The 25,124-nt window shown below is 47.0% G+C and overlaps 8 protein-coding genes across 8 annotated transcripts; 4 read left to right on the top strand and 4 right to left on the bottom strand.

Moving 5' to 3' along the window:
- The first annotated feature begins 401 nt into the window (after nt 1-401).
- F5Y00DRAFT_224952 (Ctr copper transporter family-domain-containing protein) lies at nt 402-1,796 on the top strand. The gene is made up of 4 exons (XM_048006099.1): nt 402-833; nt 904-1,280; nt 1,362-1,454; nt 1,517-1,796. The coding sequence occupies exons 1-4, from the start codon at nt 702-704 to the stop codon at nt 1,563-1,565; spliced, it is 651 nt and encodes a 216-aa protein (XP_047869489.1). The 5' UTR covers nt 402-701; the 3' UTR covers nt 1,566-1,796.
- Nucleotides 1,797-2,257: 461 nt separating this feature from the next.
- On the top strand, nt 2,258-4,812 carry F5Y00DRAFT_103925 (Prefoldin subunit-domain-containing protein). Its single transcript, XM_048003821.1, has one exon. It carries the CDS (start codon nt 2,442-2,444, stop codon nt 4,290-4,292), a length of 1,851 nt encoding a protein of 616 aa, XP_047869488.1. The 5' UTR covers nt 2,258-2,441; the 3' UTR covers nt 4,293-4,812.
- A 194-nt stretch (nt 4,813-5,006) lies between these two features.
- Nucleotides 5,007-5,752, bottom strand: F5Y00DRAFT_257579 (CS-domain-containing protein; the record flags this gene model as incomplete). Its single annotated transcript, XM_048010583.1, has 3 exons — nt 5,007-5,357; nt 5,462-5,664; nt 5,740-5,752. The coding sequence occupies 3 exons, from the start codon at nt 5,750-5,752 to the stop codon at nt 5,007-5,009; spliced, it is 567 nt and encodes a 188-aa protein (XP_047869487.1).
- Nucleotides 5,753-6,048: 296 nt separating this feature from the next.
- Nucleotides 6,049-7,817, top strand: F5Y00DRAFT_224949 (CDK-activating kinase assembly factor). The gene is made up of 2 exons (XM_048006098.1): nt 6,049-6,108; nt 6,195-7,817. Exon 2 carries the CDS (start codon nt 6,426-6,428, stop codon nt 7,560-7,562), a length of 1,137 nt encoding a protein of 378 aa, XP_047869486.1. The 5' UTR covers nt 6,049-6,108; nt 6,195-6,425; the 3' UTR covers nt 7,563-7,817.
- Nucleotides 7,818-10,672: 2,855 nt separating this feature from the next.
- Nucleotides 10,673-13,972, bottom strand: F5Y00DRAFT_224946 (ANTH-domain-containing protein). The gene is made up of 5 exons (XM_048006097.1): nt 13,420-13,972; nt 13,115-13,352; nt 12,853-13,043; nt 12,686-12,794; nt 10,673-12,630 (listed from the first exon to the last, which is right to left on the bottom strand). The coding sequence occupies exons 1-5, from the start codon at nt 13,465-13,467 to the stop codon at nt 11,315-11,317; spliced, it is 1,902 nt and encodes a 633-aa protein (XP_047869485.1). The 5' UTR covers nt 13,468-13,972; the 3' UTR covers nt 10,673-11,314.
- Nucleotides 13,973-15,542: 1,570 nt separating this feature from the next.
- F5Y00DRAFT_224945 (tRNA synthetases class II-domain-containing protein) lies at nt 15,543-18,418 on the top strand. The gene is made up of 3 exons (XM_048006096.1): nt 15,543-15,927; nt 15,985-17,156; nt 17,206-18,418. The coding sequence occupies exons 1-3, from the start codon at nt 15,630-15,632 to the stop codon at nt 18,277-18,279; spliced, it is 2,544 nt and encodes an 847-aa protein (XP_047869484.1). The 5' UTR covers nt 15,543-15,629; the 3' UTR covers nt 18,280-18,418.
- Nucleotides 18,419-18,614: 196 nt separating this feature from the next.
- On the bottom strand, nt 18,615-19,468 carry F5Y00DRAFT_103887 (uncharacterized protein). The gene is made up of 2 exons (XM_048003820.1): nt 19,086-19,468; nt 18,615-18,917 (listed from the first exon to the last, which is right to left on the bottom strand). The coding sequence occupies exons 1-2, from the start codon at nt 19,255-19,257 to the stop codon at nt 18,715-18,717; spliced, it is 375 nt and encodes a 124-aa protein (XP_047869483.1). The 5' UTR covers nt 19,258-19,468; the 3' UTR covers nt 18,615-18,714.
- A 714-nt stretch (nt 19,469-20,182) lies between these two features.
- F5Y00DRAFT_224941 (glycosyltransferase family 1 protein) lies at nt 20,183-25,054 on the bottom strand. The gene is made up of 6 exons (XM_048006095.1): nt 24,413-25,054; nt 23,682-24,351; nt 23,397-23,633; nt 22,571-23,338; nt 21,706-22,511; nt 20,183-21,646 (listed from the first exon to the last, which is right to left on the bottom strand). Exons 1-6 carry the CDS (start codon nt 24,654-24,656, stop codon nt 20,322-20,324), a joined length of 4,050 nt encoding a protein of 1,349 aa, XP_047869482.1. The 5' UTR covers nt 24,657-25,054; the 3' UTR covers nt 20,183-20,321.
- Between the last annotated feature and the right edge of the window lie 70 nt (nt 25,055-25,124).

Here is a 25,124-nt window from a genome sequence, read left to right as displayed (position 1 = left end):
GATTTGACCTAACTTAACGATAAGAAAGACAAACGAAGCGACAAGCGAACATGTACAATATTTGCTCTCTTGTGCGACCAGTTATTGATTTATTGATAGGTTAGGTAGGTGCCCAATAGGCGCGTAAGCAGAACGCCGCAAAGGTTGTAGTTGCCTACCTCCTTATACTGTACAACATCGTAAGGTGGCAGGTGGGCCTTACCCTTACGGCCATAATTTGCTCAAATATGCTCTCAGCCCAAGAATAGGTACCTATAGCAGCTATTTTGTGTGCCAAGGTACTAGCAGTTTAGAACTACTGATTTTCAGGATCGAATTATTATAGCTCATACGGTGGCACAACAAGGGTGATTACATATAAATTCCTTCAACAGTCAGTGTATCAGATTAGGACATCGAAAGCTATGGTAACCATAAATAATTAAGGTTAGACCCGACGGCTCTCCTGTCAACTCTCTTCCCGTTGTTACTGCCGGGCCGCCCTTGACTCAAGCTTTTTCTGCCAGCAGGTCTTTGCTTTTTTTTTCTCCTTTTTTTTCTACCCTTACGTGCAATTACAAACAGGTAGCAACTTTTATGCTTGCTCGAGTTATATCTACGCAGTCCTTAGACTCTAAGTAGAAGTCTCAACTCGTCCGATTAACATCTACCTATTTGTATTGAATTCTAACCTGTGGCGCAATTCCCACACTCTAGCCAAGATGGATATGGGATCAATGACGACTTCTAGCACGATGAATATGGCAACCCCGACTATGGCTGCTGCTACATCATCGTCGAGTACTGCCACGATGGATATGGATATGGGCATGGGGGGAGGCTGTAAGATCAACGTAAGTGATTTTTTATCTATATAATTCACTATTTAGACTTTAAACGGCAAGGTCTAACTAATATGATAAGATGCTCTGGAACTGGTACACAGTCGATGCCTGCTTCATTTCTTCCTCTTGGCACATTACATCAAAGGGGATGTTTGCAGGCTCTTGCATTGGTGTCATCCTGCTTGGTATCTTACTCGAGTTCCTACGCCGTTCGGTTAAAGAATATGATAACTACCTTGTCCGCAAGAGTGCTAGTCATGGCCTCGTTGTTCCTGTTGTTAGCAATGATAGCAACGAGGATGGTCGCACTTCACCCAAGCCCAGCCAGACACCTACTGGAGTGGCACCCTTGATCAATCCCACAGCGGGGAATGGTTATAGACCTACACTGATTGAGCAGGCTATCCGTGCCTTCATTCACACTGCTCAGTTTGTCGTGGCTTACTTCCTCATGCTGTAGGTATTCTAATTTCATTCTCTGTATTACCTATCAGAAAACATTAGAAGGGATTAGCATGGCTAACTGTATTCTACCAGGCTCGCCATGTATTACAATGGTTACATCATCATCTGCATCTTCATTGGTGCTTACATTGGCAGCTTCATCTTCCAGTGGGAGAAGCTTGGCGGGTAAGTGTTTTAATAAACCCCATGAGTACTATGCCTTCTTTCGGCTCTAACCGTTATATTAGTGGACAGCAAACAAGCGCTGCAAATGAAGCTACTGTATGCTGCGGTTAGGACATGAATTAACAAGACAAATTCCGAATGGGGGGGCTAGATTGATTTCATAAGGGTTAGGTGAATCAAGCCAAATAGGAGAATTTGTTTTGAATGATCACACGATATACCACTTTGCATTACACTGACGGCTAGGATAGAATAATTTAATCCCAAGACTGTAGAATGAAAATTTGCAACTGTGCTCCTTCTTGGAAGATTAGTCGACGCGAGGCTATATTTCAATTCGCGCCATCCGTGATACTTCAAGGAATTAGGCCTCCTAACTATGAACTCCATGTAATGAGAAAATGTTCGATCATACTGAGCTAATCACTAATGTTTTTGAACTTGACCTTCAATTTAATATATTAGCGTTTATATAGTGGTTGAGAAGTTGGACAGGATTACTACGTTCAACCAGAAATATTGGTTGTCTACTTTGATACACTGATACTTATGCACCCGAATGGCTTGTATTTGCATTTCAGGGTGTCCCGATGAGAGAATACCTACCAATTGTCCCGCTCTCCTCCTAATCAACTCGTCCTCGCTCCCATTATCGTAGGTCCTGCTCATTCTGTGGGTTGGACGCGTAGCCATCATACCTATTGAAAGCAGGTTTAACAAAAAAGGGGAATATTTGCTCACTAGCGGCGTGCTTAATAAGGAGGTGTACCTATGTACCTAATATCGGCTTGGGTTTTCTTATGGTCCGAGCTTGCCTTTCATGATATCACGTGATAGATGGAGACTAGCCTCACTTTTCCTTCTAACAACTTGAAACTTTGGAATGAACAAACTCCATTTTTCTTCAGCTAATCAAAAACACTTTCTCATATCGTATTTGCCTCCGAACAATTATTTTCTGTATATCATTGCTTTCTAACCTTCAAAATGGCTGCTGCTAAAGACAGCTTTCTTGATCTGGAAAGGCATCGGCAGAAGCTAGAGGAAAATGTCACGAGGCTTTCTAATGCGCTTGACCACTGGAAACAGTGGAAGAAAGAATACGAAGCGCTGCGAGCCGATGTAAAGTCGTTACCGTCAGCAGCTAGTCGGAAGGAGCTGAAAAGCATCCGGGGAAAGTTCAAGGGCGAGTTATTGAATGAGAAAGAGCTCGTTGACATCTTCGGGCGTGACGACTCGAAGAAGGTCGAGCAGATCATTAGTACGCTCACTAATCGGTTGGATTATGTCTCTAAGAATATCGACACGCTTGGCAAGCAGCATGAAGAGGCAGAAAATAGACTTGCTGCCGTCACAATTGTCGCAAACCCAGACGCAACTGATGAAGATGGACTACCAATTACCGAGATATTAGAGGAGCTGGACGATGACGACAATATTGTGTCATATAGCCTACGCACCGCAGGAGATAGTCAACCCCAAATTCTCGAAGCTCTTCGGAAGGCTGGAATTTCTGATTTTTCACCTACTGATCCTACCCCACTGCCCGAGGCCTCACAAAAGACGCAGGATGATCAGTCAACAACCTCGAATGGCGAATCGAGTACGTCAAACCAGCAATCCAAGGAACCCCAGGTGAATGATTCGCCAAAGGATGCTCCAGATGCGCTAAATGGTTCGCAGGTGAAGGAGAAAGCGAAAGTAAAATCAGCATCTAGGAAGAAGAGCGTGGCATTTAGCGAAGACACAAAATTTGGAGAAGAGCTGGAGCAGTCGGAAACTGCCAAGAGACTGGAAGAGATCCTGCAAAAAGCTAAGGATCAGCAGAGCATAATATCAGACCCCATCCTCCCTGCCGACGAATCTATGGAGGATGCCGCACTGAGAGAAGATATGATTCGTTATAACAAAGAGACGATGGAGTTTGAGATGGCTCCCATTGTTGCTGAGCTGCAACTAGAAGAAGGGTCCACGGGCGACGATACAGATAACTATAGTGACTATGAAGAAGAAGAAGATGACGATGAAGATGAGTGGGGTAAGACCAAGCTCGCTGTTGACGATGACTGGAAACGGCGGATGCTGGAACTTAAGGAGCGGCTGAGCGACTATTCCTTTAGCAAGAACCAGGCAGCAGATGACGAGGAAGGTATGGTAGAAGAAGGTATTGGCCGCATAAGCATCAAACGTCGGAACCAAGATGCTTTGGACGGTGATGTCGAAAGTCAACCAATCGTTCCACCCAAAGTCGAAGATCAGTCATCAGAACAAGACAACAAAAAAAGCGTTAGATTTGCCCAGAGCCTTGATATAGCCGAAGCGCCAGTGCCAGCTCCGGAGCGCGTGTCCCAAGCACAATCTAAGCAGCACGAGGTGGACCCATTATCCGAAGTTGTCATGGAGCGCAGCAGTAGCAGCAGCAGCAGCAGGACAACGCAATCGGCAGCAGCACCAAGCAAGAAAGTATCCCGATTCCGGAAGGCGAGAAATAATGGGACCCATATAAATGCAACTCCGGTTGCTCTGGGCGGTACCCCTATCATGCCAGACACTCCCGACGTGGTTGGACCTACCCCCTCAGGACCAGAAAATCAGACCCTGGCGACTTCTGTCTTGGAGCATGAGCCATCTTCGGAAGTGAGGGAGCCGGACGAATTCGACGCTAATATGCTACAAAAGCAGGCTACCGAAGAATACTACAAGATGCGCAACAAGCTCATCTATCAACAGGGCGGGTTCATGAAGGAAGATGAAAGTCCTATCCAGCCACTTGATGAAGAGCAGGGCGGACCAAAGCGGATGAGTCGCTTTAAGGCGGCGAGGCTGGCTAAATCTTAACGAGGACCGAAAAAGACTTTACGTAAACTCGACCTAAGTAATATGCCTGGGTTTCGGCTCGTTCTGCGAATGCGGGTTACATTTGACCTGCAAAGAGACTTTCGTTGTTACAGATGTTTACCACATCAGATAAGTCTCGCAGGAGATCGATTACCTTGGCAATTGGCATGTAGACGACACGCACTTGGTCAGTAGGTAGCATCAATGCATCACCATGTTACGGCCAATGTGTCCTAAGACTCACAGCGAGTATAAGAAATCAACAAGAGGCTGTCGACAAGAGGTAGGTTCATACCATGTGCCTAACGTAAGTGGTTTTTGATATTTCTGTTTTCTATTTTTCTTAAACCGCGGACAGCCGCGACGGAACGCTTATTAATCTGACAATTGATGCGTAGCGGCTATCATCTGCTATGTCATTACTAGCGATTCCAAGATCGAACTAGAACAGGGCTCTCTGACGCCATTACCCGTGGTCTTGTTTTGCCTCTTCTGTGGTTTTGGCGATTCGTTTCACCCAGTACATTACATTGCTCTCATAACACTTGCTTCGTGTATATACAGACGTAATTAATAAAATGCACTTTTATTCCAAAGCCTTTCCGTGCTCTTGACGCTTCGTGTGACCTTATAACCATGTGCAGCAAGGAAGTCCTCGCTGTATTTCCCAACTGCGCTCTGCCATAACTTGGTAACAGGGAGTAAATATCTTTCTTAATTTACCTTGGCGTTGCTAAAGTCGAGCTCGGGATGCTGGGCCTGGAACTTCTTAAGGATGTCGGCCTTCTTCTGCTCGTCGGAGGAAGGCAGGCCCATCTCCTTCTGGCGCTGGTCGTACATCATCTTCTCGACCATGCCGCGGGTCTCGCCGTCGAGGTCACTCAGCTTGGAGTTATCGGGCTGGATCTTGGTCACGTCGATCTTGGGCGCCGTGGTCACGACGTGCGCCCACCATTCCATCTTGTTCGCCTTGTCGAGGTGCACCTCGATCGTCTTGGTCCCGTCCGGCGACGACGTGAGCGTCCACGTCGATTCTTCGGTTAGGATTGTGTGCGGGAGGTCGCCCTGGGGAGGGGAGGGGTGGGGTTAGTACGGGTATAATAAGTGAGTGTATGTATTGTGGTTTGTAGCCTTGGTAGGTAGAGGTAGGTATGTATGTATATACGCACATCGATGATGAGGTCTTGGCCCTTGATGCCGACCTTGAGCGTTTGCTTCTTCAGCTCAACAACTAGATCTCGGGCCTTGAGGTTTCCGGGAACGGTGATGCTGATATCGAGGTCGGCGATGGTTTGGTTCCATTTGTAGGGCAGGGCTGCTTGTTCCTCGGCTTCCTTGGCGCGGGCAGCGGCTTCTTGCTCGGGAGTGGGATCTATAATGTAGGATAGAGTGTTAGTTATTTATTTGTAGCCGATAGTGCTGTTTTGCGTCTAAGGCATGCGCGTACCGTTGTCTGCCATTGTTTATTATAATTTCGCAATGTTGTTTGTCTGGCGTTTGTCTGGCGTTTGCGTAGTTGTAAGCTGAAGCTCAGGAAGAGAATCAGTCGGAAGGCTAGCGAAGACGTAGAAGCTAAGGTCCATAATTGAAAGCTTCGATGGAGGGGCAATTGTTTAACCTGGCAGCCCTGGGTTATGTAGTGGGGCATATACCCCTGCTGCTTCTATAGGAACTCTAGACCAATGGAAAACAAGCAAGTAAATTTAGCTTCCTGCAGCCCGTACGGATTACACATGTGTACATTACCTAACGTAATGTCTTTTATTAATGTCGTAAAGTGAAGGTGAAATCAAACTTGAGAACTTCTTTTATGTAGGTAAGTTGCATTCATTCTTTCTTCTACCACAACACACGACACGTCCTACCGCCGTCTTGGTGATTATCCCTTACAGGAAATATTAGACAACACTTTACCGTAATTAATTACAAACCTACCCCTCATAAGACCAAATTCGACCCAAATGAATGACCACCATTCAACCAGGCTTTCTCTTACCCATCCACCGCTCTAGCCGTCCTTCTTACTCGTATTTAACCTACCTCGCAGGACGAGATACTTAACGTCGAATACTAGGTACATTAGCAGTCCTGCATACAATAGAAGCTCCGTATACACTCGCAAAAAAAGCAATCATGTCTCGACAGCACATATCCACCGCCACCGCGCTTCCCATACAATCGCTCGACCATATCCCAGATCAAAAATGCCCGGTGTGCAGTCGCATACGGTATCTGAATACAGAAATGGAATTCTTAATTAACCCAGAGTGTTATCACCCAATGTGCATTAACTGCGTCAATAATATCTTCGGCAAAGGGCCCGCGCAATGCCCCGTGGCCACCTGCACCAAGACCTTACGCCAGCGCGGCTTCCGCTCGGCATTTTTTAAGGACCTTAAGATCGAACGTGAAGTTGATCTGCGCCGTCGCGTCCAGGCTGTTTTCAATATGACCCAGGACGACTTCGTCTCGCTCCGCGATTACAACGATTACCTACAACAGGTCGAGGACCTAACTTTCGACTTGGTTAATGGAGACGAGACAGAGAAGCAGAATGCAGAGCAGAAGCTGCTCGCGTACGAGCAGAAACACAAGGATGAAATCGAGAAGAACAAGAAGAAAGGCCGCGAAGCAGATTCCCAGCGCAAACAGCGCGAAGCCGCCGAAGCGGAAGCGGCGCGCCAACGCAGGCTCGAAGACCAGCGGGAAGAAGAGCGCGCCCGTGCCGAAGAAGCCTCCATAAACACCGAAGTCATGGAAGCCCTCGAACGAGGCGAACCCGGCACCGCCAAAGAAATCCAAGCGCGTATCATCGCGCAGAAGCGCGCGCGCGTCGCCGAGATCGCAGGCTCCAACTTCCCCAGCCTGCTCAACGCATCCGACACACCCGCCTCCAAATCCACCGACACGCTCCTCTCGATCCGGGGTCTCAAAGATAAATCCAAGCGCGACGAGGACGCGGATTACTACCTGCGGCCGTACGACGCGTTTGCGGGCCTGGATCTCAACCCCACGCGGTACGAGCTGCGCGAGCGCTACGATAACCCATGGCTCGAGGACGCGCGCAGCCGCGACGACCACCGCGTCCCCGGATATAGCACGCACGAATACGAGGCGCGCGCCATGTTCGATGCGTTTGCGGGGTTGGGCGTGTTTGTAGCGGAGGAGAAGGCGGATGCGCAGAAGGCGGTTGGGACGGTGGGTGCGGAGGAGGCGGCGAGGACGGGGAGGACGACAGGGGTGAAGGTTGAGGAGGATGTTTTTGCTTAGACGGGTGGGTGGCGGGGGGGTTAGTTGAGAGGGTATAAAAAACAGCAATACCTAGAAGATATTACGTTTGCCCTCCCAACCCAATCTACCTATGTAATTGATCCAATCTGATTACGATTAGGTACTTAGGAATATTTAAGAAATTTCAATGTTCAATGATGGTCCGTGCATAGTATTTCCGCGGCCAAATGGTGTTTTTGGCCGCGGAAATAATCCGTACCAATTTATACCAATCTAATAGGGCGAAGGCGAGGGCTAGAGCTAATTTTTCAAAAAAGAAAAAAGTCACGATTGGCCTGTGCGCAACATAAGTTAGGATTCGAAATTCTATAGCCCCATTAGTATTAACGCGCTTTAAAGTAATATTCGCTTTAACTACTAGTAAATATGTATATGCATTATAACTGTTCCGAATGTTTCGGGCGTTAACATTCGTTATAGCATTGGCCGTAATACACGGTAAGGCTTAAGATATAACATTAAGTGTTAGTATTGTTGTTGCATTCAATCTATGAAGATTCAATTCAATGTTAGCATTGTTGTTGCGCGGGGTGGACGAAGATTGAGTATTAGCTATGTAGTACACTTGAAGGGCAATTTCTACATGTAGAAAGAAGATGCGCGGTGGCCTACCTACCTATGCTGCGGTGGTGGTTAGCCACGGTATTAGTTGCAGCATTTTGGTGATGTGTTATCCCGCGTTTCTATGTAGGTAAATAATAAAGTTGGAGAGTTAGGGCAAGTATATTGTTAGCTTTAAGTTGTAAGTATTTTAAATGTTGCCAAAAGATAGTAAGTCATTGTAAACAATCTTTCAAGAAACCTAACCTAGACACTTTTTGCAAAATTCCATCAACACCACGCCGTGACGTACCGATGTAATAACACGCGCCATGCGTCTCATGGCGCAAGTGGGCGCAACTTGCTTGTTTAACGAATCCAAGCATAAAGCAATGAGATAAGTATCAGATATTATACGCTTGGTAAACGTTATACATAAGGTGGATGTCAAGATAGATGGAATCGAACTACTGATGCCTGTCTTCTCTTTTCTTATGTAAGAGGGTGTTACGCGCCTTTTTGTATGGTGTACTTCGTATCTACCCCCGAATCTACCCCCGAATCTAACCTACATACCTAACCCACATATACCCTGACATTATGTATTAGGTATATACATGTATTACCTTATGTGCATACCTCTTCGTAGAGAGCTACCCCGCGGCTGCCCCGCTAACATCCAATACCCCTTAAGCCAACTTTACGATTCTACTGGCTTTACATCAAAGCTCTTTTTATACATGGCGGTACACTCCACGGAGCCGGTGTAAGATACATACAAACGTATCCGACATCGAAAATGGTTTTTGACGCCGGGGGTGTTTACCCGTTCGAAATGAAAGATCTGATATTTCTCGGATTTGATCAGGATGGGTTTAAGAGCCTTATATCGTCCCATAAAGGCATTACAAGCGACCGAAACAAGCTTCTTACGTCGTTGGAAGGAGCTCGTATGTAAAAGGGTGCATTCCGTGCTGAATGGAAATTCGCACCAGCAGGCGCCATGTCGATACCCGTGGCGTTTCGAGTTTCGGGCCCATTCGAAGTTCTTATCCAAGGTACAAGAGGCCGAAGAAGCGTGGACGACATTTTTGGATCGAGATGTCAACGTTTTAGATATGTCATCATCAGGACTGGTCAATAGCATGGAAGGGATCCCTCAATATGCCTTTTTCACAATCAAGTCTACGAAATACTTTCAGTTCTATGGACAAAGGTATATATGGATGGAAGACACTAGGAATAAATAGGTGCACCTTGTAAAAGTATAGAAGATGCCTGATCATCATACCGCTAGGTATACCAAAAGTAGATTGTCAAGATTTTGGGCGAGATATTTAGAATAAAGGACATACCTGGTGTTTATAGCCATAGGCTTCCATAGTTTGAATGGAATTCCTCGTGGAACAACAAAGCTGGTTGCATGCTATTCGATTCCACCTTGTGACGTGGGTCATTAACAATTCGAAAGACTTCTAATGCTATCCTAACCTATAAGGACTGTACTGTGACATATCCAATAAGTGTCTTCCATCTTGAAGAATGAAGTATATATTTTCTCATGACACCTTTGTATGTTACGCTACGCTAATGACTTGTTTTCGCAATTTCATTTTATACACTATATTACCCATTGCCACGGTCAAGAGTTACGTAGTCGTCTGGCTCTGCCAGACACCTACATGACTTAGTACCTAAGTCAGGTATCTCAAATGTGTGTATATATTCAGGCCTTGCAGCAAGCTACAAAGCCCTTGATGTTCTTGTTCTTTAGAACATCATCTTCTTCCTTATTAACATTTTTGTCTCGTGACACCCACGAAACGGCTGCGGATCGACGTAAAGTGAGTTGTAATCATTTAACATGTAAGTTTAGGCGGGTTAAATATAATAAACCCGACGAAAATAAGCAGCGCAGTAGTTATCAACGTAACGGCAAAGTTTCCTTTAAAACAAACACGGTTTGTTATTAACCTCTTTTAAATACTGCGTATTAATAATACTTAATATAATACTTAGTATTAATAATCCGTCGGTTTAAAATTAAATAATTAAAATTAAGGATTGGTATTAGTATTAGTAGTAGTAGGGTTAGGGTTAGTGTTAGTGTTAGGGTTAGGGCTAGCAGGGGTATTAGCAGGGGTATAAGTACATAAGAGGTTTAAAAGATTAACGGTACTTGTGCTGGCTACGTATACTCGCCTGTCCTTTAAGGTGCGACGGGTGAGTATACGTAGCTAGCACAAGTAAGCGTTACGTATGTCCTCAAGTGCGAGGGAGACACGGTGGGTACCTTATACTAGGGTATGTTCAATCAGAATTCATAATAGCTGTTTTGGATCAATCAAGTTACTCGGATTTTAGGGGGTTGACCTGCCGTGTCTCCCTCGCACTTGAGGATATACTGTTTAACAATTATAGCGTTTAACTACATCCTTATACACATGCTAAAACCTAGCATAAAAGTGGGGAAACGTGGAATCCAAATATAGGCTTCATTTTGTTATGTAATAATGCTACTGAAGCGTGACATTTTTCCAAAGGGGAGATTTTGATACATATACTACGTTGCGGTATTATTGAAATTTGATTATATACCTAACTATATCTTCGCCATCCGCGACTACATACTAATATCTATCTTTCGTCTGCTAATTCGAATTGCGAGGTTTGACTAGGTAAAAGTATCTTCAAGTGCTGGACGTTCTTTCACGAGAACCGGCAGCGCAGCGGTATGCTAGCTATTACGCAATAACCTATTATTAAACGTAATTGAAGTCAACAAGACATGAATAATACAGGCGCATGAAGTAACGTCGAGTCCGCCAATGCTTGCTTGCTCGCAGTTCCACTTAACCGACCAACCCTTGGGAGAGTGATGGTGATAGTATTTCCCATCGAGGCAACGCCTGATTTTGCTTCTTTTCTTTTACAGGAACCCTCCCATGGATATCCGATGAAGCCTGTTGACTTTCTTGCACGCCTCTGCTAGCTTCATCTGGTAAAGTTCTTTCTCTCTTTCCTCCAGTCTTGTCCTACGCTAAAGGGGAAATTATGAAATCCTAGAATAACGCCTTGCTCTATGCGTCCAGTGATAAGTTAGAGAACGTCCCGAGACGCGATTTCGCCATCGTCTTCTTTCTCTCCTAGCTGGCAAACTCTCTCCTACATACATCACGCTAGTCGTCTTCCTACTGCTGCCAAGGCGTCTGGGTAGTAGGTCGAGGGAACACCGGCATAGCCTCGAGCTGATCTAGACCCCCGCCTATGGGCTGTTGTCCGTGTTGCCAGCCCATTCCGGTCTGGTGGTTCACAAAAGCTCCTTGCCGGAACGGGTTCGTACTTCCTGTAGGCTGCGGCATAAGACCGGCGCTCGTCTGAGGCCTTTGCGGCTGAGTCTGAGGCTGGCTCTGAGGTTGGATTTGTGGCTGCCCAAAGTTCCTGGCGAATGGATTGGTGCCCGTGGCTGTTGTTTGAATGGGAGGGGCCTGGGCCTGAACCGGAGGTTGCGACTGGAAAGGAGAGCTGGAGGGAGGATTAGAAAAGGGGGTGGCAGGTTGAGGGGAAGATCTGGCAAAAGGATTCGTATTTTGCCGTGTAAGACCGCCAGCCTGAAGTTGGGGGCTAGTCGGTGCGCCAAAGGAATTATTAGGCGCTCCAGTTGGGTTGGCCATTAACATAGACGCTCTGAAAGGATTAGTTATCTGCTGGCCAGGTTGAAGCCCTGTCTGCATAGGTGGGGATAAAGTCCCAGGCTGGAAAGAAGGCGTAGAATTCTGGGGTATGGGAGGAAGACTGCCTGGCGCGAAGGATTGCGGTGTATACCCGCCGAAACCAGCACCGGTGAAGCTCGGCTGTATCTGGTTTGGCACTTGTTGTTGCTGGGAGAAAGCGCCAACATTCTGTTGTTGGAAAGGGGTATTATTAGCTGGGAAGCCAGTCTGCTGAGGTATAAAACCATTGTCTTGGAGCTGACCGGTTGGTTGTACGGCGAAGGGAGCGTTCGAAGGCCAAGGATTCCCCGTAGACATAGGAAGGTTTGCCTGGGTGATAGGCGGCTGAGGGTTCGACTGTACTGCCATTGTGGTTTGGTTCTGCTCGATCGAGTCGAAGAAATCGATTAAATCCGGATCCGGTCCTTTCGTTGCCTGTGGCGGCTTGGATAAAGTTGCGGATGGTCCATTCGACTTTGCGGTAGCGGCCTTAGAGTCTGCAGTACCTTTATCGGCTTTTGAAGACAGACCAGATCCCCCTTTCTTCTTAGCCTCGAGCTCGGCCAGGTATTGCCTTCGATGAATTTCGAAATCAGGATCCTTCAAATATTCTTCTAGTTGCCGTCGAAGATTGATAGGAGCATGCTTCAGCTTGGGAACCTCGACTCGAGTATGAGGCTCCCATTGTCGCGCTACAGCAAGATATTGTACAACGTAGTCTGTTTGTTTAGTGAAGTTCTGGTAAATTGCCAAAGCCCTCTCTGCATCTGGCTTTGACATTTCAAAAAAGTGCCCTGGTTTCTATTTAGTCTCCTCGACGTATGTCGCTCGTAGATAGCTCGAACCTACCTAAAATGTTGATCATAGCTTGGTTCAACACCTGGAACAGCGCTAATAAGTCCAGCACCAAAAGTCGGAACACAGTAATCGTAATTTCGTTTTCGGGATCCTCAAGAACCTGCCGGAACGTCAGAATGAGTGTCGCTCCTATATTAGGGAACAATCGCATAGCATACATCACACTTCAGCAGAGCAGTAAGCTGATGCTGGACCGCCTCGGTTTCCCGGAGTAGTCCCTTGTCAACCGAGAGCTTCTCAAGTCGCGTTTCTTTAGCTCGGACCCAATCTATTCTCGTATCTCTGTATGCGCGTACGCGTTCTGCGAGGTAGCCGGCATAGTGTCGTATATTTCGCCCCTGAATTTGCGCTACCATATACATCAGAGATATTTCCTCGAGATCATCGGGGCGCATAGGCCGGGGTTATTTGTTAACTCACCATCGGTGAAGGAGCCGATCGCTAGCTGGCCTCGATGCTTCGCAAGATACGCTAATGTGGCATCCGGCGACCCTTCTCTGATCATCAAATGGATTGTTATCAAGCTCTTGAGTACTACGGTCCATGTCGAATCCCGCAATCGGAACTGTAATGCCCGAAAAACTTCTCCCACTCCCGCTTCTCCGGCATGTGTAGCGACAAGGATATGCTCGATATATTTGGTTTTCGGAGGAGCGGCCTACTCAGCGACGTTGTCAGGGGTTAGATTTGCTTGGCTCTACATGCCGGGCGAGGCACAGACTGACCTTGATCTTGGTTGCACCCTTCACGGATTTCTCAAAAGAACTAGACATGATGGCTATGACGGCAAAGACCGAGCGAGGCTGCAGCTATTTAGATGTCTGTTTGTCGGGCGTCTTACTTTTCGGTCAAGTATTAGCCGATTTTATCGATATCGTTACCCACGACGAGTCAGAACGGGAGCGCCGAGAATTAGTCGTAAGAGTATTTTCAGTGTTGGACAGAGGCGACAATCATGATCGGAGGTGCGACGTCGGAATTGATCAGGTTCGTGGCAGAGCAAATTGAGAAGATGGATGGACTAAAGTAGACTCAAGTTTCGTGGACATTGACGGGGGTTGGCTTTGTTACGGCTGTTCCATTTCGGACGGAGAGGGTTGTTGTTCCATACGACTACTAATACATTTAAATATCTAATTTGCGAATGATTGACTCTTGAGTTATTATGTTAATGTCGTTGCTGTTTTGGTCGGAAGTTTCCCGTCCTATAGATTAGAGGTTAGAGTTAGAGGCTTTGGAGAAATGGGAGTTTAGAAAAGAGACCAGCCAGAAACCAGCTGCACGTTTGGGAAACGTCGGTCGGGATATCGGGCTCCTAATCTAATTTTAAGGTTTGGTCCATGTCATCTCTTACCCACTCATATCCATGTATCGATAACTATTTGCATGTACCTATAAGTACCTACCTATGTACCTAGGTAGCCACTGTATTATGTACCTAATATGGTAGCTATATCTAATTCTACGCAACTTGGTCAAGAATACAGCTATATCCATATACAGCTATATCCATACGTTCATCTGCATGTAATACTCTTTAGTTAGTCTGCAACAAATTCCTTTATTCTTTGCGGGGTGCCTATCAAGGCGTTGGTACCTAAGCATACACGGTTTTGTGGAAACACAGAACCAAGTACGTGGACCTTGGGACTTCCAAGGTTCGGATTTAACTCTGGAACGAACCAAATGTCAGTCTACCTGCCCAGCTATGAGGTCATAGGATTCCCAGTAAAAGACAATGCCTGGCTCTAGAGTATTGAGAGATACAATTGGTACTTCTTATATTAATGATCTTGGCAGTTGAGCGGTAAGAGTTGTGAATGTGTACATAGTAGAAGCGTTGTCTACGTTGTGTCTGCCTCCTATTCACATTGATAGATAGTCACATCCTAGGACACATGCTGCTATAACATCAAATTCCGCTAGAACATGAACAAAAATCACCTAGAGCGTTCAAAGGAAACGCAGAGCATATTTTAGTTATATATTATGAATCTGTACAACAAGGCAAGGTATACTAAGACATGCTAACAAATAAGATAAAGTTACATTAAATCAAAGAAAAGGGTAAACAGGGAAATTAGAGCCTTCCAGACTACCAAATAGTAATCAGAGTTGCTTTTTCGCGTCCGATGTAAACAAGGTCGAGGTGTGTCGAACGCTCATTTCATGATTCCAACCTTTCGCGACAACAGAACCACTTAAGCCCCAAAGGGGAGAGTTCTGAAGCTTTGAAAGGAGGAAGACATCATATGGTACACGCAGCTTTCATCATCTGTGATAATAAAGGTTAGTTATTTGTTCAATAGGGCGGGAACACAATGTTTCGTCGAAGAACTCACTTTTATTTGAATTGGAAGGATGAAGAAGAAAGGAAAAGAAAAGTTCAAAATTTTCGGCAGACGCTTTCCTAGAAAATGGAATTTTGCGCCGGGGCGGAGCCGCAATTATCCGCTTAGCTTTCAGACAAGCTAGGAGGTACGAAGGTCCGGGCTAAAAGTCTTGCACATGTGGAGATCCCTAGCACCGTATTCGAACGTCATCCCTTTTTATTGATACTGTATCAGCCGCCTGCTAAGATAAAATTTGGATAGTGGCCCATACGCTGAGTTTAGGTGGCTTACCACTGTATTTATAGCGGCATTAGCCACTATAGCTTGGGTAATACCGTGCGGTCCTTTTTCTACTCACACGTGGTTTGCTAAGACCAGATGTGCAAGACTTTTGGCCCGGACCTTCGTACTCAAGTATCTTAGGTGCATATGAATGGTGGGCTGGTGGGGCTGGTGGGGCTTTCCTTAGGCACAGAATACGTAGGTACATCTAATTTTTATTTTACATTCAACATGTTAACTTCACATACCATTGGAATGGTATGTTATCAGAACCCTTCCTCTCATCAAGACCAAAATAGAAATAGTCGGATGAGGGATCCATGGTTCGAATTCTCTCAAGTTATTTGCGGAGGACTACCCTAAGATGCATTCCAAGCATCAAAGGGCAGTCCCTGCCACGTCAATTCCAACCCATCTTCCAACTGGAGCACACAAGAACCCTTCATGATGAGATATCTAAACCCACCGGCTCTGAATCCACAGCTACCGAATCTACCGAATCTACCGAATCTGAGTCTATAGTATCTAAGCCCACGGAATCTGAGCATGCGGAATCTCAAGATGGCGAAAGTATACCGGTTGATCCTAGTGAAAAATGGGAGGCTTATAATAAAAATTGTAAGATAAAATAGCACAGACTCATTCCGAATAAATTGTCGCTAATACATATAAAAGTTATAAATCTTGGAAATGACGAGAAATACGAGAAAAAATACAAAGCTACGCCTGTTATAGGTTACCGAACTGGCAACGATGTGACCGTTCATGGATTTATTAGCAAACGAAGGGATGTGAGCTCAAACTTGAGCTTCTGCGAGTTAACTAACGCACTCGATCACCATTCTCGGAAAAGAATTCAGATTGTTTCCAGCTGGAACGAGGACGGCTCACAGCAGTTCCTGGCTCACCAAGACCTTATGACCATACCAGCCTACAGTCCAGTTGTTGTGAGCGGAACCCTTCAAGAGCCCCCCAATACCACGAACAATACCACGAACAAACCCGGGTCGCCCCGGAAGTGGGATCTTAAACTTCGATCTATACACTGTCTAAATCCATTTCCAAAGGATATCATCGTCTCCAAGGATGCCGTGTGGCCACCTCACCAACGTCATCTACAGCTGCGTTTCGATCCTCTCCTACATGATAGGTTACTACTACGGAGCAGTCTGCAGGCCACCATCTCAAAATATCTTAAATCTAAAAGCTTTATCCATATAGAGACACCTCTTCTCTTCAAGCCTACTCCAGAAGGCGCCCGGGAATTCCTAGTCCCAACGAGGCGGGAGGGTTATGCGTACGCGCTACCGCAAAGTCCACAGCAGTACAAACAGATACTCATGGCCAGTGGCGTTACGAGATATTATCAATTCGCCAAATGCTTCCGTGACGAGGACCATCGCGCCGATAGGCAACCCGAATTCACTCAACTCGATATAGAGATGGCCTTTGCCGGCGGCGCTGATGTGGTGAAGCTTGTTTCGAATCTCGTGGCTAGGGTGTTTCAATCTCTCAGTGAAAAATGGACACCAACTGAGATCAACGGCATCCGACATCCAGTATACGTCGGTCCTGACAAAACTCTGATGAAAAAAGGGCCAAATAAGGATGAAAACACAAATAAGGATGAAAACAAGAGCAAAGGGGCCAATAAGTATAAAAACAAGAAAAACAAGAGCAAAGGGGAAGACCAAAAATCACCAGAATCACCAGAAGCAGGAGATGGGGTAACTCGCTTTCCTAGAGTTGAATATAGCGACATCGCTTTCATGACATACTCTAAGGCAATGATGCACCATGGTACCGACAAGCCCGATCTGCGCATTAGCGCACCGTATGTGACAAGCGTAGGTCAAACCTCCTAACAGGAATTCCCGTTTATTTACAAAGAGACAGATTCGCGGTACGAAACATCTTGACTTACCTCAAGAATTTATCGAAAAAATTACAAGCTTAGAAGACCCATACGTCGAGATGATCAAGGTTCGCCTAGGTGTGTCGCCTCGTCGCGCCGGAGAGTTCATCCGGAAATTCATGGACTCTCTACCCAACAATAATACAATCAAGCTAAGTCCTGAAAGTACACCGGCTGTACTGGTCTATGACTCTAGCAAGCCGCTCAACGGTCTGTCGGCCCTTGGACATGAATCTGCTAGTAAGCTTGAGGAATTTACGGCATCGAAAGAGAGTCTTTACTATGAATGCAAGGACGGAGACATCATCATCTTCCACGCACGAAAAAACGAGGTGTTCCATGGAAGTTCTACCGACCTAGGCAGGCTTCGAAAGGCGCTATACGATGCTGCTGTACAGCAAGGTTTCATCCCCAAAGACAATTCGTTCAAAGTAGTCTGGGTGACTGAATTCCCCCTTTTTACACCGAACGGGGACAATGCGGATCCAGGCCAAGGCGGCACCGCGGGATTCTCTTCGACTCACCACCCGTTCACGGCCCCGCTTACCGCCAAAGACTTCTTTTCCGCCAAGTCCAACCCTCTCGAGGCGAAGGCCGACCATTACGACCTCGTGATCAATGGCGTGGAGGTCGGCGGTGGAAGCCGCCGTATCCACGTCGCCAAGCACCAGGAATTCATCATGCGCGACGTCCTGAAGATGACGGACGAGAAGGTAGCCGAGTTCTCTCACCTCCTCGAGGTACTAAGAGCGGGGTGTCCGCCCCATGCCGGGTTCGCATTCGGTTTCGACCGTTTCCTGGCTGTGCTGTGCGATGTCCCGTCCATCAGGGATGTTATTGCGTTCCCTAAGACGAACAACGGTGAGGACTTGATGGTTGGTAGCCCGGCCAAGGTTACGCCGGAGCAGCGGAAGATGTATCATTTGTTCCAAGAGACAGAGGCAGAGGCAGAAGTAGAAGCAGAAGTGGAAGCAGAAGCAGAGCCGGAGCTGGCGCCAGAGTCGGAGCCGGAATCAAAGTCAGAGCCAGAGAAGGACCAGGAGCTAAATGCATAGGCGCGTCAAGCTCTGTTGCGACACCAAGTGTACATGTACTTTAAGAAGCTAGGCCTCTAAATTGTATAAATCTTCTCTCACTTCACCCTCCCGAGGCTCCTTCATATAATGACTATTAAGCTCCAATACTTGATATCTACTTGGTTGGTAATTATGGTCTGGTAGCTATTACGAGTGAAATGATATGTTAAAGAGCCGCCTTGCTGCTGTATTCACTAATATTCCTATCCATCCATCCATCCAGACTTGCGCGATGAAAAGAGCGGTATCGTATCAGTTATTCGATCCTCCCCCTTTCTTTCATAGATCAATCTTCCGGACATAAACTAAGATTCCCCCATCCCCCACACCCAACTATCAACACCCAACTATAGTAACTCTCGTTGTCAGATCATTCCATACTATCACATCAACAACCACTCAAATCAATTGCATCTAATCCCCAGTCTCAGCATTTACATCGGCATCCGCAGACACAACCGTCCCGTCCTCACGTAATAGCACATCTCCATCATCATCCTCCTCCTCCTCCTCCTCCTCCTCATCCGGAAGGATATAACTCCCATTGATAGGCTTAGCATGACGAGTGCGCTCGCTGATGATGTTGGAGGTGTCAATGGCCTCCCGTTCCTCTTTGCCTTTTTTCGTTGTTAGTTATCGTGTCTAGAGTAAGTAGGGTTATAGGTACGTAGGTACTCCCCGGGAGTCCGAGGCTAGACGGGTTGGGTTGGATGAGGGAGGGGCTTTGGGGGGGAAGGGGTAGAGATAAGGGGTAAGTAAGTAAGAGTAAGGGCGGGAAAACATACCGAGCTTCACATCGTAATCAGCTACGATCTCGTCGGCGGGACTCTCCGTCTCTGTAATGTCCTGGTCTGATTGCTCGGAAACCGGGCTTTCGCCCTCGCGCTTGGGCTTGGGGTGCATGGGGAGCGAGGCGTTACTGGTGGGAGTGGAGGTCTGGTTCTCGTGGGATGACATGGTTGATTGGGTGAACTGGTATAGTTTTGTGTGTATTGAGTGAGTCTGGTGTTGTTGGATGTCCTTGTGGTAGCTAACTAGACACACCTACTCTTGAAGGGCGACCGGGTCCCATTCTTATACTCGACAACGCTCTCCCTTTCTCTCCAGACGAGGGCTATAGCATACTTCATATTACACACCTCGCCGTCGTCATACTCGTCATAGTACCTAAACCCCCCTCTCCCCACCACCACTACCACCCGATCGACGCTATCATATCAGGTACCTAATGCATCACAGCCCCCAATCCAGCAGCGTTCACGAATTCACAAGCGTCCACCGTGTATGAGGTAGGTACGCAGACAGCTATAATCCACCCTCAATGACGCCCGCCATTCACACCCGGCCCAAGAGAGAGGGTCGACGCGTCTAGAAGCTGAAACGGAAACACGGGACTGACCGGGTACCAAAATTTTGCTTTTTTTTCGGCCTCCCATCACATCAGCTATGTATGTGACTTATCACTATCACCGCTGTAAGCGTAACTACATACCGGAGCTGAAGTGTGATTAACGACCTATGCATGCAGTTATGATGAGATGCGATCTCAGCTCCCGAGAGGCATGTATGTAATGGGGGATGAAGAATACGACTAAAACAGGAAAATGCAACATATCTCGGATGCGAGGCTATTCCAACCGACGCCACCTACGGTCGTAATCATGATTCGATTCGATCTGATCTGATCTGATCTGATCTGGTAGCTCCGATACGCCCCTGCAGCTTATATAGGCTATAGTTTCCGTTCCAGTTTAGGTAGTCCCCAAGGCCAAAAATAGCTATCTAACATCTCAACTCATCTTGTGAAATTCGACATACTTATTCAACCATATTCATTCACTTGCATTCACAACTCAAATCAACAGCCCCCCGACTGCGCCGACTGGAAATATGACGTTAGCCATGTTATTCTAATAATTACTAGGTATCACTATAACTGCCTCTTTTCTTTCCAACCAATGAAGGGTATCAATATGTATCATGCAGTCTCATCTTCACCCGAAAGACCCGTTAACCCTAACCTAGAAACGCGACGGACCACCACCACCTCCAACTTCCTTGCTGCTGTCCGTCTGTAGGCTCTCTTCCAAAGCCCGCCTTAGCTCCTCATCTTCATCGTCGGTGTCTTCGTAGTTGGCGTATTTCCCCTTGCCCCTGGCTTTGCGATATTGGTCCTCTGCCAGACTTTGTTTCTTAACGAATTCCATTACGATGTCTTCTTCCGACTTCAATGCTAATTCCTCCCTGTGAGCCCTCTCGGATTCTTCGAGAGCGCGCCTCAGCTCTTCATCATCATCGCCATTATTTCCTTGGCTTTGCTCCACCTGAGAAGCTTCAATAGCTTTTCTAAGCTCCTCGTCGTCAGTAAGCCCACCCTTATTCTCATGATCTGCCTCTGAAGCCTTAAGTGCCATCTTATAATTTTCTTCATCTTGGTCTTCTACGCTCTTATCCGTCTGTGACCTCTGAAGTACCCGCTTAAAATCGTCGTCTTCGCTATCCTCCAGGTCGTGTCTCTGAACTCCACTTCCATGCTGTTCGATCATGCTCAGTTGAACGGCTCGTTCGATTAATGCCTGATATTCCTCGTCGGTGATTTCCATCGAATCCTCAGATTCCCGGGGTGGTAGCGACGGTCCGGATAAGGGGTGTTTGATATCTTCCGGATACGGACGTTTAATATCGGTAAAGTATCCAGAGTCTTGCGTGCTAGAAGCCCGAGAATTGGTCGAGGCCAATGAGCCTATAGTTGTTGATCTGGTTCGTAATGCCCTGACACTCGACCGAATCGCTTGTTCGACTCGGGCATCTTCGTTTGCGTCTCCAGTTGATGTCTCCCGCACTGCAATCACAATGGCTCGTTCAAACTCCTCTTCCTCGTTATGTGTGTTACCTGTACCAGAAACTGAACGAACCTTCTCATCAATAAACGTACCGCCTGTAGCCGCCGATTCCGCTTGGTTTTGCTTCCATGAATTCTTTTGATCCTGTAGCTTCCTCTGGTCTTCGCTGGTAAGACTTCTTCTTTGTAGCCATCCCATTCTCTGCGGCTCATTATTGGCAATTTGATCCGTAATAGCTGTTCCATGCGTCGGTGCAGCAGGGGTGATTTCCTTGGTCTTTCCTTTCTCCTTCTGCTTCCAGGTGTAGAATCCCTTCATCTGCTCTTTTTTAGCAAGCCAGCGAACTTCGATGTCTTCACGTTCCTCGGGCGATGCTTCGTTAAAGTCGTATTGGCCTTGGGAAATACGGGAGGCGACAATGTATTTATGAGCATTCTGAGCGAACAGAGACCTGATTTCGGCATGGACACCCTGCATGGTGTAGGCAGGAATGGACCAAAAGGCTAGAAGAGCTGTGAGCGTGCTCTTAAGTCGTACTAAATTAGACGGGAGAGTAGCTTACCTGCTGCGGGCTTTAACATAAGGCCGCCGATTCCCTTACCAAAACCCTTGAGCAGTCCAATACCGCCGTCTTTCTCCGCGCCTCTAATGGGTTGGGTTACTAACCCAGTAATCCCGTCGAAAATGCCGAAACCGAATTCCTTGCCGGCGACCTTGAGACCACTAGCGAAACTAGTAACTTTCTCCGCGGGACGAACGGTATCATCGTTATACAAAGTTGGCGCATTCCTGAAACCCCTCGCAAGACCTAGGCAAAAGTTCATAGGAGACTTCATACCAGTTGCCACGATATTGTTGATGCTTTTGCCAGCATGAAGGGCCCTCTCTAGAGAATCGCTCGTGGTAGGTGATCCTACTTTTGAAGTCGAGCTATTTCGTTGATGACCGGGACTTTGCACCGGTTCGGAAGGCGATCTTGAATGTCCTGAGGTAGCTGACATTGTAGGCGCTAAATTAGGTGAACTGTTAGCCTCTGGTTGCATGGCGATCGGATGCATGCCGAGCGGGTGAACGGCGGGCGCATTAGACTGTGTATTGGTTACATCCGAGAGCGGCAACGTCGTAGTCGAACCCGCTTGATCAGCAAGATTCAGTGTACTGCTACTAGCCCCTTTCGATGTAATCGTAGCTAAATCGCTGCTTTTCCCTGCTGACTTCGTTTCTGATGCTTTTCCTCCTTTGAATACACCTCGAGGAACGTCTACCGCAGACATGGCAATGGTGCCCATGTCTCCCAGTAGCGCCGATGCGCATGCCGAAATGGGGTCCGTTGGATGATCTTCGGTGCTGTACTCATTTGGACGGAACCTGAAATGACAATTAGTAAGACCAAATCACAAGTAGAGGAGCAAGTCGATTCCGCTCACAATTTTAGGTCCGAATACCGTAGATATCCATTCTTCACCAGTACCGCCGCGGCTAACGAGCTAAGGCAGACTTGTGTTCGCCGAAGACGCCACACAGCGACCCGGCTGGGGGCTAGAGCACAACGTAGCCTGTCGACGTCGAGATGTCTATGGAAGCTGTGTGCTCCAACGTCCGTGCCCTTTTCCTCCCGTATCTTCTCACCTAATTCGTGGGCTCGTTCCTGGGTTTCTGGCATCAATGCCATTCGGATTGCCTTAGCTAGTGCTTCCGCTGTGAGTTTCTTGTAAGGGATGGGTTCAGGTCCCGCCCCGGCTCTCGCGACCATGGCTCCCCAGAACGGCTGGTCTCCGAAAAAAGGCACAACGATAGTCGGTTTACCAGCATTAATTCCGGCGGCCGTAGTTCCGGCACCTCCGTGATGGCAGACGGCGGAGACATGCTCAAATAACCAATCGTGAGGGACATTACCAAGCATAAACACGCCCTCCGGTATCCCGACAGAATCGGCTCCTAATCCGCCCCAACCCTTCGAAACGAGCGCCCGTACGCCCGTCTCCGCTACCGCATCAAAAATCGTGCGTGTTAAACCGTTCGGATCGTCAACGACAATAGAACCAAATCCTATGTAAACAGGTGGGGGACCGGCTGCAAGGAATGCTGCCAATTCGGGATCCGGAGTGTAAGATGACGCAAGATTAAGGAAATAAAACCCAGCAACATCAATATGTTGTCCCCAGTCGTTTGGTTTGGGAATGAGCGCTGGTGACCTAAGATACAATATATAAGGCTCAAGTTACATTTGAATAGGGCTCCAATTAAACTTACCAGCAATATGTGTAGGGAATCCGAAGGCGGGTCAATAAAGCAGGGGCCCAAAGCACCGAGAGAGGCTCAAGGTCAAGTATTTTTGTACGAAAGCGGTTGATAACGTCACCGAGTCCTTGCCATGTCATCATCTCGACCATTGCATAGGAAAGATAGTTGGTAGTGACGGGATCCGTATTTGATGATTGGATATTCGCGAGAGGCTGCGGAAATGCTTTTGTCGGCGACCAAGGCATGCTTATAGATCTTAGAGGATTTTCATCTGTGAGATTTTGAGAGACTTACGTGAACATCAAGTGTAAAGGGATTCCGAGCTTCTCAGCCACGTGGATATGCGCAAAGCTAGGAGGGTTCGCGATGATGGCGTCTGCGACAAATGGCTTATAACCCGAATTATCGTCTAACGGAACTGGATTTAGATCGTCTTCGTCATCTTTGCTCTTACGGCCGAATCGTGGAGCCGGTCCCAGGCCATTTCCGGTTTCGATACAAGATCTCCAGCAACCAAGTACAATTTCCTCGATACCTTTTCTTCGCTTGGTAATTTCTCCGCTCTTTAATGCATCAATACCCGGCATCAACCCCGGATTCTTCACCATAAAGGCCATGAGCTCGGCAGGATCGCCTCCGATATTGAAAAATTCAAGGCCATTGTCCTCGACGAATTTTTGAAAGGTCGAATGAGTAGCGATTCTCACACGGTGGCCATATGTGTCCTTCAAGATCTGTCCTAGAGCGATAAACGGCTGGACGTCGCCTCGTGACCCCACGATCTGTATAACAACGTTCAACCGGGGCGGGGGAGTCTGTCCTGGTAGACCACCTAAACTGGGAGGGATATAGGCAGGCGGAAGAGGACCCTCGTCTATAAATTCCTGATAACGTAAGGCGGGTGCTAACAAGTCGGCCAGGCGCCTATTCGTCTGATTGATATTGATATCAACTCGGCCGTCATCTATCATAAAACATCTTAATTAGCTACAAACACGCTAAGGCTCAATAATGAAAAGATATACCAGTGACGGCAGCCCCTGCTTCAAACCCTGATTGGTGAAGAGAGAAGCGATCGTGTACTTCGCTATAGGCCGGAAGAACATCATCTTCCGCCCCAAGTTCGAAGTCTGTAGACATAAGACCGCTATTGTAATTAGGCGCCGCGACGACCTCTGGAGCATTGCTAAAAGAGGTGCGACCTGGACGTTGAGCAGATCTACTGGCTTCGGGACGGCGAAGCGCAGCCTTCTCGTCAACTATCGTCATAGTGACAGATGTAAACTAGATAATCAATATAGCATATGAGGGAATGTATAAGATATAGTCGAATTTATTGAGGGGTATAGAAAGGAACGTGACAGTAAAGCTCGAGATATAGAAGATATGGAGGATATAGAGGATAGAGGATATAGAGGGGGAGGAATGATAAGAGGAGGGGTATCACAGATTATTCAGTCAACTTGGGTATCACGAGAAGAAAGAAGAGTTGAAGGAAGCAGAGCAATGGTATATAATTGGAATTTATCGGTGACGGTATCGTCTTGTGGAGTAGGAGGTACAATAAGATATAAGATATTGCGCAAGGTAAATGCAAGGTACTATGTACGAAGCTTTTGCGATTCGGGATGAGATAAAAAGCAACTTTTTGTGGTTGAGCATCGATGATGTATTGCCGAACAGGGATTAAAACAGGGGATCATGCTCTAGAAGCCCCACTAACTATCCACCTACTTG

This window comes from Daldinia vernicosa, assembly GCF_022497035.1.
Source record: "Daldinia vernicosa strain CBS 139.73 unplaced genomic scaffold F5Y00scaffold_3, whole genome shotgun sequence".
In the NCBI taxonomy this organism is placed as follows: domain Eukaryota; kingdom Fungi; phylum Ascomycota; class Sordariomycetes; order Xylariales; family Hypoxylaceae; genus Daldinia; species Daldinia vernicosa.
This window is presented reverse-complemented; position numbering and strand designations above follow the sequence as displayed.

Coding starts and splice junctions, on each gene's coding strand:
- F5Y00DRAFT_224952 (XM_048006099.1), top strand. CDS start 702: ATGGATATGGGATCAATGACGACTTCTAGCACGATGAATATGGCAACC. Junction 1,281..1,361: donor GTGGCTTACTTCCTCATGCT/GTAGGTATTCTA, acceptor GTATTCTACCAG/GCTCGCCATGTATTACAATG. Junction 1,455..1,516: donor CAGTGGGAGAAGCTTGGCGG/GTAAGTGTTTTA, acceptor CCGTTATATTAG/TGGACAGCAAACAAGCGCTG.
- F5Y00DRAFT_103925 (XM_048003821.1), top strand. CDS start 2,442: ATGGCTGCTGCTAAAGACAGCTTTCTTGATCTGGAAAGGCATCGGCAG.
- F5Y00DRAFT_224949 (XM_048006098.1), top strand. CDS start 6,426: ATGTCTCGACAGCACATATCCACCGCCACCGCGCTTCCCATACAATCG.
- F5Y00DRAFT_224946 (XM_048006097.1), bottom strand. CDS start 13,467: ATGTCTAGTTCTTTTGAGAAATCCGTGAAGGGTGCAACCAAGATCAAG. Junction 13,353..13,419: donor AGGGTGCAACCAAGATCAAG/GTCAGTCTGTGC, acceptor GTCGCTGAGTAG/GCCGCTCCTCCGAAAACCAA. Junction 12,795..12,852: donor CTGCTCTGCTGAAGTGTGAT/GTATGCTATGCG, acceptor ACGTTCCGGCAG/GTTCTTGAGGATCCCGAAAA.
- F5Y00DRAFT_224945 (XM_048006096.1), top strand. CDS start 15,630: ATGGTTCGAATTCTCTCAAGTTATTTGCGGAGGACTACCCTAAGATGC. Junction 15,928..15,984: donor GGAGGCTTATAATAAAAATT/GTAAGATAAAAT, acceptor TACATATAAAAG/TTATAAATCTTGGAAATGAC. Junction 17,157..17,205: donor GCGCACCGTATGTGACAAGC/GTAGGTCAAACC, acceptor ACAAAGAGACAG/ATTCGCGGTACGAAACATCT.
- F5Y00DRAFT_103887 (XM_048003820.1), bottom strand. CDS start 19,257: ATGTCATCCCACGAGAACCAGACCTCCACTCCCACCAGTAACGCCTCG. Junction 18,918..19,085: donor TGATTACGATGTGAAGCTCG/GTATGTTTTCCC, acceptor CAACGAAAAAAG/GCAAAGAGGAACGGGAGGCC.
- F5Y00DRAFT_224941 (XM_048006095.1), bottom strand. CDS start 24,656: ATGACGATAGTTGACGAGAAGGCTGCGCTTCGCCGTCCCGAAGCCAGT. Junction 23,339..23,396: donor ATTCCCTACACATATTGCTG/GTAAGTTTAATT, acceptor ATTGTATCTTAG/GTCACCAGCGCTCATTCCCA. Junction 21,647..21,705: donor TATGTTAAAGCCCGCAGCAG/GTAAGCTACTCT, acceptor CAGCTCTTCTAG/CCTTTTGGTCCATTCCTGCC.